Genomic DNA, 10175 nt, shown 5'->3' with positions numbered 1-10175 from the left:
TGATAATACACAAAGGCTGCAGATGTTCTTAATGACTGTGATCTGTATTTAAAAATCTTGGTCTTTCTGAAACACTGAACTGCAATGTCTGTATGTGCAGAAGCCTCAAACCAGTACAAACAAGCACCCAACTCGTTAGAAAAGCAGGGAGAGAGCAATAGGAAAATCCCCGGCCCCTCATACAAATCTGAGATCTGCTTTGAATGGAAAAATCCAACCGGCTTTCAACCCACACAATGGCATCCAGACTCCATTATAATGAAAGTGATGAATCTCAGCTTTAAAGGGGACGGTAATTTCTAATCCCTGAGCCTGGGCACACTCACACACACGCGGGCGGGAGCAGCCGCCCGCTTTCATCTCTGCTGGGAGCACCAAAGGAAATAATCACTGCATTGGGTTGACCTTTATGAAACCACATAAAACAGAGGCCACAAGAGGTCACCTTGCCCCTTCTGGACCGAGGTGTTTGGCAGGGCTAATTCCTTTGCCTGCATTCCTCAGAACCCTCCAGCATCTGATAAGTGTGTGAAGTGACTCACTTTTGCTCACACAAAGGTGCTCCTGGCTGTGGCTGACAAACCCAGCAGGTCTGAGAACCCAGGCAGAAACAAGGGGGCTGGAGGAGAACCTTGGCTGTAGTTTTTGTACAGGAATGACATTAGACATCTCATTTCACCTGATTCCATCATGGTTCTGAGGTGAGGCCTCCTCGTGACGTCCTGTCAAGGATTCAGACACCCCTGGCCCTCACGTTTGACTCGTGGTCATATTACACAGGATTTTCTTAAAACATGGAGATTTACACTTCAGGCCCTTCTCTCAGTTCCTGTAGAAGTTCATCTCTCAGTTCCTACAGAATTTCCTCTCTCAGTTCCCATAAAACTTGCAGTGAATGAGGTGGTTCACACTGTTGTGTCTGTGGTGCTGGGTGGGGGGAGGCTCAGGACTAAGCCCACACTAATTAGCCTCATTTATCCACACCACATTACGGTGCTTCTCCTGTGGCAAACATGATCTGTTCAGCTGGACCCCCAAGCCCAGATGTTTTCCCTCCTTGGGTGATTATGTTGGCTTCAAAGGAGACACTGCAGATTTATCACATGGCTGATGGCAGCAGCAAATCCACTGTGTATAGAAAATTAAAAACTAGATTAAGTAGTAACAGGATTGATGTCAATCCTTTTGCTGCTGCTGATATAGAATTGCACAGTTTGGTTGGTTGGGTGTTTTTTTTTTTTTCTCCAGTGCACACAACCTGTGGCAATCCTACCTGCAAATCATGGAATGTTTGGGGTTGGAAGGGAGATTAGTCCAACCCCTGCCATGGGCAAGGACACCTTCCACTAGATGAGGTTGCTCAGAGCTTTGTCCAGTCTGACCTTGGATGTTTCCAGGGATGGGGCACCCCATCCCAGTGGTTTTAACACCCTCATTGTAAAAAATTCCTTCCTGACATGCCTGGCTGCCCCTCCAGCTCATCACAGCCCAGGCTGGTGTCCAAGGTGGTGGTTGCTGTCACAGCCAGCTCAGCCCTGAGCCATGTCCTGAGTGTCATCTGAGCACCCATCCTCACCCAAACAGAGGAGAAACAGGCACAACTTCCTTCCCAAAAGGGGTGATAACATATTGGAATGGGCTGCCCAGGGAGGTGGTGGAATCGCCATCCCTGGAGGTGTTTAAGGAAAGGCTGGATGTGGCACTGAGTGCCATGATCAGGTTGATAATGGTGGTGTGGGGTCATAGTTTGGACTCGATCTCACTTTAAAAAGGACGTTGAAATGCTGGAGGTTGTCCAGTGAAGGGCAACAAGGCCATCAAAGGTCTTATGAGGAACAGCTGAGGGATCTGGGTTTGTTTAGGATCCAGAAGATGAGACTCAGGTGGGACCTCACTGAAAGGACATTGTATGGAAGAGGGGTCTGCTTTCCTACCGTGCTGGCACTGAGAGGAAGGACTAGAGGAAATGACCTTGAGATGAGATGGTGGAGATTCAGATTAGATATTTAAAAAAATGTTTCACTGTGAGGGTACTCAGGCACTGGAGTAGGTCTCTCTGGGAAGTGGTGGAGTCACCACCCCTGGAGGTGTTCAAGATGAGACAGGGGAGAGCCAGATCAGACATTAGAAAAAATTTTTCACTTTGAGGGTGGTCGGGCGTTGGAATAAAAAGGTGAAAAAAGAAGGGTGGTCAGGCATCGGAATAAAAAGGTGGAAAAAGAAGGGTGGTCAGGCATCGGAATAAAAAGGTGGAAAAAGAAGGGTGGTCAGGCTGCCCCGGGAGGTGGTGGAGTCCCCATCCCCGGAGGTGTCCCAGAGCCATCCGGATCTGGTGCTGGGCGCTGCGGTCACAGCGGGCGACAGTTGGACTTGATCCTAAACCCCTCTCCCAGCCGTGATGTTTTCATGATCCTGTGACCTCAGAGGTCGTTCGCACCCTAATTGACTCGGTCACTGCGAGCGAAGGTGGTGCCTCCCACCCACCCCCCCACCTGAGCGCGGTGCCGGGCAGGGGATGCCGGGCAGGGGATGCCCGGCGGGGCGGTGACCGCGCTCGGTCCCGGCGCGGTGCGTGGCCGGCGGTGGCCGCGGTGCCCCGGTGCGGTGGGAGGGAGGCGGGTGCCGGGCTCGCTCCATCCCCGCAGCGGCGGCGGGGGGCGGGCGCTGCCCGCGCGTCCTCGGCTCCAGAGCGGCGGGCGATGCGCTTCCTCCGCTGAGCGCGCCCAGGGCCGACCGGCAGCATGACGGTGGAGTTCGAGGAGTGCATCAAGGACTCGCCCCGGTTCCGGTAAGAGCAAAGCAGCCGGGGCGGCCCCGGGAATGGTTTCGGGCGGCTTGGCTCGGAGAGGGAGACGGAGACGGGCAGGGCCCTTCCCCCGGCTCCGCGCTGCGCGGGGCCGCGCCCGGGCTGCGGAGGGGAGAGAGGGGAGACGGCCCCGCACCCGCGGAGCCGCCGAGGGGATGGAGATGGGGCCCAACCGGGACAGCGGGCGTTGTCCCTCCGTGCCCAGCATGCCCTCCTCCCGTGCCCCGCATCCCTGCAGTGCCCCTCATTCAACCCCGCATCCCCCCCATGCGCCTCATTCTGTCCCCTATACCTCCCTTCCGTGCCCCGCATCCCCTCCGTGCCCCTCATTCTACCCCGCATCCCTGCCCTGCCCCTCATTCTATCCCGCATCCCCCCCTCCCGTGCCTCTCATTCTACCCTGCATTCCCCCCCTCCCAGGCCCCTCATTTCCCCCGTGCCCCTCATTCTACCCCGCATCCCCCCCTTCCGTGCCCCTCATTCTGCCCCGCATCCCTCCCGTGCCCCGCATCCTACCCCGCGTCTCTCCCGCTCCCGTGCCCCGCATCGCCCCCCGCATCCCGCCCTCCCTCCCCGCCGCTCTGTCCCGCTCTGTCCCGCTCTGTCCGGGCGCTTAGCGCGTGAAAAAAAAAAAAAAAAATTAAAAAATTAGGAATTCCGGGATCCGGGCAGGCAGCGCCGGATCCCGTTGGGATTGGGACGGGGCGGACGGGGCATCATCACCCCGCGGGGCTCAGCCGGACAGAGCCGATTGGAACCGCCCGCAGAGCCGGGGCTCAGAGGAATACAGTCATTTTCCATGCAGTCACATTCCCATCTCTTGGAGGGTGGATTTTTTTTTTTTTTTAATTTTTTTTTTTAGCGGTCTTGAAGGAATCTGGGCTATGACAACAAAGACTCCGGCTCGGCTGCGCTGCATTCAAATCAGGCCGCCCGAGCAATGCCCGGGGCTGCGGGAGCCGCCACGCTCCGGGGGCAGATGCTCCATTGTGCCAGGAGCATCCCGGCTGCGTGTCCGGATGGGCTCCGATGTCCCGGCGCTATAAAGGGAATATCAGAGCTTCCACTGGGAACAATCTCCTGCCGCTTTCAATGCTGTGTCTGGATGGGGAGCGAGGGAAATACAGACAATAGCCTGCAGGAGCGAGCTGGCCGTGTGTGCAGGGGAAAGAGTTGTCGGGAAGGGGGGGGGGTGTCTCTCTCCTTCCTGCAGACATTTCGTGTTCCTCCTTCTCAAAACCTTTCTGTTTAATGAGTGAAACAGTTTGCATTTGGCTTTTAAGTGCGTTTACAAAGCTTCCCTTGGAACGCAGGCTGCATCCCAAAGGCTGCAGTGGTCTGTGGCTGCGGGTTCTCTGACAAATTGTCATTTTGTGTGCGGTTGTGGTGCAGCTGCAGGTAACACAAACACCTGGGCAAGTGCACCCTCTTTATTCCTGCGTGTGGGAATGTGCAGGGCTGCGGGAAGGGTCCTCCACGTGTTTTAATTTTAATTGTGTGGTGAGAGTCTGCTCTGTCTTGTTCCAAAGCTGTTTCTAAAAGGTAATGGGCAGTGTCATGTGAGATGACAGGCTGGTCTTAACCCCGCGTGGGGTTGGAATCATGGGAGTTTTTCAACAGGAAAAGGTTAAAGGCATGGACAGGTTGGCAGAAGGTAGAGAGCTCCTGCTTTAATCCCTTGCTCACTTAGCATCAATTAGAATTGATCCTCCCCCTTTTTTTTTTCCTCTTTTTGACTGTCATTTCGTCCCATTGTGCTGCAGAGCATGTGAACTTGCTCGGTGGCTTCCTTCCAGAGCTGTGACTTCACTGGCCAGATGTCTCGTTCCACATGGCAGTGACCCTTTTCCTGGTGACGTCAAGATTGATTGATATGTTTATTTATTTATTTTGCCTTTGCTGTGTGTGTGTGTGTCTGTGTGTGTGTGTGTGGGCTCCGGGCCAAGTTTCTTAGTATGCAGGCAACATCATTCTGCTCTGTCTGCTCCATCCATAAAAACAAAACAGCTCTCAGAGCACTGGGCTGGACCTTTATCAAAAGGCAGTTATTTAAGCATGGAATTATGAACTATTTCCCAAATGGCCAGACACAGTCTGCCTGTTACAGAGAGAACAAGAGATTAGGCTGGAGGAATAAGGCTGGATATTTCAAGAGGGCTGAAATATATGGAGCAGGGGAATATTTAAACTGTGAACACCTTAAGCAGTGAGAAATCCTGACTTCAGCAGGGCTAGGGGAGGAAAAAAAAAAAAGAACCAAATAGAATTTCTCAAAGGTACAGGTTTTAGCCTCCTCTTGTACTTTTCTTCTTTCCAAATCTTTAATTAGTTCTTCTGTTAGAATTATTGGTTGGTAATACAAGAGAATCCTTGGGGGGGTGTAAGGGGCAGAGATGCTTGCTAACATGTCCCTAAAATTTTACAACTATAAAAATGTAAAATACAGATATATATATATATATAAATATAGATTAAAAAGTGGTGATGGAAGGTAGCACATAATCCACTTTCTCAACAGAGGCTGAGACAGCAAGAGCTGAAGTCCCTTTCCATAGGAAACATTGTGAAAGAGGGAAAATTTAATCCAGGTTTCCCATGCCAGTCCTTTAGGTAGGAATTACCCTCCCTCTCCTGCTGGCACCCACAGAACCTCTCTGCACTTCCCAGCAAAAGGTTGTGCTGTGTTTTACAGCTGGTTTGTTCTCCTCAATCGTGAGCCTTTAAGATGATCAAAAATTGTCTTCTGTGTGTCAGACACAGGGAGGGCAGAAAGCTCCAAAAAAACGACACAGGCATAAACAAACACTGGATTGAACATCCCATAATAAGGCTACCAAACTGGTCTGCTTTAGCACACAACTACATGCCAAAATGCTCCAAATCAATACTAAGAACACACTCAGTCCCTCAGTGCTTCCAACTTCAGAGAGACAACGAAAACTTGTATTTTCTTTTAAATTTCGTACACTTGAATATTGTCCAACCTTCAGATGGGCAGATAAGGCTGATTTCTGCAAGACATCTTGTAGAGACGTGCATTCAGTTCCAGTAAACAAGGATAATTACCTTGAAGGACCTGTTCTTGCACATTTGAATGCAACCCCAATAGATATTGTGGCTTTTCATCTCCCTGCCCTGTTTAACTGGGAGGAGGCTGGGAAATCTAGGAACACCTTCCTGGCTTGTTCCACTCGCCCCTGGAAGCTGGTGGTCTGGGGTGATGCACAGGAGGAGCCAGGGCTGCCCTAACCCTTGGAGATCTTTAGGGGACAGTACCAGATGAGTCAGTTGGGTTCCTTTGGGCGTTGGAACGAGATGATCTTTAAGGTCCCTTCCAACCCAAAACCATTCTGTGATTCATTCTTGCAAAAAGGAAGCCCAGAGAAGCTGTGGCTGCCCCTGGATCCCTGGAAGTGCCCAAGGCCGGGTTGGAGGGGGCTTGGAGCAACCTGGGCTAGTGGAAGGTGTCCCTGCCCGTGGCAGGGGGTGGGATGAGATGATCTTTAAGGTCCCTTCCCACCCAAACCGTTCTGTGATTCTGTGCCACTGTTACTCACTCGGGGTGTAAATGCACTCCAGGAACACTCAGGAGGGTGAGGGAAGAGCAGGAACAAATTGCAGAGGCTGGGCCTGGCTGCAGCCCTCTGGGGGCCACAGAAAACCCCAAATGCCTCTGTGGTGACTCCCCCAAGGGCAGGAGATGCGTGGTTATTTCCATAACTAACATTGCTGGTGTCGTCGTTGTCGCTCTTAATGAACCTGATTAATCAGCTTGTTGTGAGGTCGGGGTTCCCTGTGTCCACGGGGTGAGCCAGGGCTGGCCTGCCCTGACTGTAGCACAGTGACTCAGGTGCTGGAACCTTCTCACCAGGAGCCCTTACAGCCACCACAACCTACAGGAACGGACAATTAACAGCATCTCTCCATGGACATCCCAGCTCCAGGTCACTGGGGGGGGAACCCCCTGTGCTGCTCAACCTGGAATTGAGGTTCCCCAAGCCCAGCTTCACCTCCCCCATGCCTTGCAGCCTCTTGTCTGGTGGCTCAGACACTCCCAGGGCTTCCTGGAGCAGTGCTGTCGTCAGGCAGGGATGCAGGGACATGGGCAGAGACCTTTGTTCTGGCACTGTGCAGCACCATCTGCACCTTGTTGTGGCTCTCATTAGGCAGGGAAAGGTGCAGGGGTGTAATTCCAGCTCCATGAAAGGTGCAAGAAAAGAAAAAGCCGCTCGCCAGAGGAAAGGAAAGTGGAAAAACGAGTACATTTAGAAAACAATCTTCGAACTCTGACTGGGGCGTTTCAAACAGAACGGGAGGAATTAAAACCCCCAGTCGAACTGATCTCGCTGAGTCTGATAACAGAGGGGAATTAGACAAGTTCAAAGCCAGCAGAACCAGTTTGGATGCACCCAGGCCAGGTGAAGGTGTGTTAGCAAAGGCCTGCCCAGAGAAAACTCGAGTGGCTCCCGCACGATCTGTGCCGGCCGACCCTGCCAGTTCGAGGTGAGCCAAACTTGCCAGCTCGTTAGTTCAGAGCAAATTGAGATCACACACGGGGTGGCCAAAAGGAACTCAAAAAAAAATCAGTTTAACCACAGAGAGCACAGGCATCGATTTGGAATGGGTTTTTGTTACACAAGGCTTATGTAAGCAGGATCCCCGAGCCCCGGTGGCAGTCGCACGACGCCCACACAGAGCTGCTGCTTCTTGGATCTCACACTAACGAGCCCAGTTGCCAGCACTTGCTGCTTCAGCTGCACGAGAGAGAAGATACCATCATAAAAGCAGATTGATATCATCTGTGTCAATCCTACTGCGTTTATTTCTTATCTCTCCATCGTTGCGCTCCCGAAGTCAAAGGGAGGCGTGGAAAGGGAAAAATCAAAGCAAGAATGTCACCGTGGAGTTAATTCCTCTCACAGCACCCTGAGATGCTCTCCCAGTTGCAGTTGTCCATCCTGTCCATCCAGCCCCTGAATATCTCTGTGTGAAGCTTCCCCCGTGGAGCGAGGCTTTATTCCCTTTCCTGGTTTCCAGCCTCCCTTTTTTTCAGCGTCGCTTTAAAGTGACCCCAAGTCAGCAACGCAGAACCGGGTCTGGCCTTGGCTGGGGTTGGGCTGGGACAGGGCTGATGGTTGTCTGCTCTCCCCACATGTGTATTTGTGGCAGTTTGTACCTGATGTGCCATTCCCAGCGTCTCCCAGAGGGGGTGTGTGACATTCCAGCTGCTCCCGTGTCAGGTGAATCCTGTTCACGCAGATCACACCGGGACCCTCACGTGGCACAGGGGTTTTTTCCTCCATAGCTGGTAGCACAGGAGTATTTGGAAGCAGAAATCCCTTGATCTGAAGTTCCCTGTCGTTAAAACTCCCCTGGGAATCCTGAGGTACTCAGAAGAAGCTGCAGTGCTGTGGGCAGAGCTGAAGGTCTTTATTCAGTGTAGAGTCAGGGAAAACCCCCTGGGATGAGAGAACTGACTTGACAGTTCTGCCTTGAAACCTCTGCCTTGGCAAAATGGTGCTTTATGCCAAATTTTTATCAAGCAGTTTCCTTAATAACTTTGAACTGTGAGCTGTGTAAACAGAGTGTCCCCAAGGGCCACGATTCGGAAGGTAAAACCCCAGGGGTCCATCCCAACCCGCTAAATCAGAAAAGGGGCTTTTAATTAATTTTTTCCCCCCCCAAGATAAAACTGCTCTGACTTTCAAGCTGTGAGTTTGCAGTGAAAAGCAATCTTTGATTTTGGCTGCTCATGGGAGCTGCAGCTCAGGACTTTGCTTGTGTACCACACGAACAAGGGGAATTTTGGTGTCTGGTAACTGGATGATTGACTTTGTCACCAAAATAATGGTTTTGTTTGTAGTAGTGTGAGAGTATTTGCAAACTTTGAAATGCTTCTAGTTGTCTTAACAGAGCAGTTTCTGACTAGCTTTTTATTTTCAGTTGCTCTTCATTTCCAGTCTTTCTTTTTCAGTAGCTGTTCCTCTCTGTTGTCTCTCTGCTGGCACACACAGATGAAAATCATCTCTTTTTTTGTCACTGATAGTCTTTGGACATCCTTCTCTCTCACTGCCTCTTCTGGTTCCCATAAGGGTAAGGGGAAAGTTGTCCAACCTGAATGATTTTACACCTGAAGCTGAGGGTGTGAGTCTCTTCTTCATTCCCTCAGAACCTTCCAGAGGGCAACACCACGGGGAACCACAGGCCTTGTCCTTTAGGATGCCCAAAAGCCACTGAGAAAGCCAAGGTTTTCTGGCTGCAATAAAGACTGTAAAAGGCTGGGAAGGCAAATGACAAAGCTTGCTAAAAGGAAAAAAAAACCCAAACAAAACAGCAATAACCCTGTGGTGGAAGAGGGCAGTGAGACCCAGGGGTGCTGTGGCTCAGAGCTGATGATTTCAGCTTCTCTGTGCTCTTGAATTATCTGGGGGGGGTGGTCCAGTCCTCCTCAGGGAGTGTGGTGATAATTGTGCTTTGCTGGTTGTCTTGGCACTGGGCAGTGCCTCTGGATTCCAGCCCTGGTCCTCGAAGGACCTCAGCATGGCCAGGTCAGATGGAGGGTGAGAGTTCAGGGATGGAGGGTGAGAGAGAGTTCAGGGCAGCAGCATTTGGTGCATCCTCCTTCATGTGGACTCTGTCAGGCTCCTGTGGAAATGTATGTTGCTGCAAACTTTCTCTCTGTGCTGGGGGTAAGTCAGAGTCTGTTGTCACTCACTGCTGAAGCTCAGGGAGGTGCCACAAAGCCAGTTTTGTGCTGATGGCAAACAGTGGTGTGGACCTGAAGGCATCCAGGCTCTCTTGGTAGCTGGAGTGGAGCCTGGGGAGTGCAGGGGCTTTGGCACTCAGGGGTTGTGTAACTGATGAGAATACCTTTTATTCACTCATTCCAGCAGCTCTTTTGTTTCATTTCCCTCAGCTGAGGTAGGGACGGGTCACGCCGTGGATCTGAGTCAAGAGCCTGTGAAATAATTAATGTCCGTGATGACAAAGCACCTTCATAACGTGGTGCCATCAGCACTGATGGATTCATCATTCATTCCCGGTGGTTCCTTTAGGTAGGAGGCTCTGGCATTCCAGGGGAGGGCTGGAAAGGAGGGCAGAGGGACCTTCCCAGCCCGAGTGAGAGGAGCCATCTGTTTACCTTCATCCCGCTGAGCCTCCCGGAGACAGGAAGGCAGCTCAGACTCCTGCAGTCAGGCTGGGGCTTTTTTATTTTTTTTTTTGGCCTCAACAGCATCATCCAGGCTGCTCAGGGAGAAGGGATGCAGGAGAATCCTTGGCCTGGAGGAGCTGGGGCTGTGTCTGGCAGCTTCCTCCATCTGGCCCCTGCCGGGAGCTCGTGGCGCGTCCTCGGGGTTTTCAGTGACGC

General features: G+C 51.9%; 1 protein-coding gene across 5 annotated transcripts in view; it reads left to right on the top strand.

The window, feature by feature from the left end:
• The first annotated feature begins 2639 nt into the window (after positions 1 to 2639).
• ACAP3 (ArfGAP with coiled-coil, ankyrin repeat and PH domains 3) overlaps positions 2640 to 10175 on the top strand; it is a 73672-nt gene continuing 66136 nt past the window's right edge. For 2 of the 5 annotated variants that reach the window (XM_039390847.1, XM_039390846.1), the window contains exon 1: positions 2640 to 2788. In XM_039390847.1, coding sequence (XP_039246781.1) covers positions 2742 to 2788 — 47 coding nt within the window. In that variant the 5' untranslated portion in view covers positions 2640 to 2741. The remainder of the gene's footprint in view (positions 2789 to 10175) is intronic. The other 3 variants (XM_027728625.2, XM_027728621.2, XM_027728624.2) reach the window with 2 other exon arrangements.

The sequence above is a fragment of the Pipra filicauda genome, unplaced genomic scaffold, assembly GCF_003945595.2.
Source record: "Pipra filicauda isolate LSUMZ 115617 unplaced genomic scaffold, ASM394559v2 scaffold87_size3191425_pilon, whole genome shotgun sequence".
In the NCBI taxonomy this organism is placed as follows: Eukaryota; Metazoa; Chordata; class Aves; order Passeriformes; family Pipridae; genus Pipra; species Pipra filicauda.
This window is presented reverse-complemented; position numbering and strand designations above follow the sequence as displayed.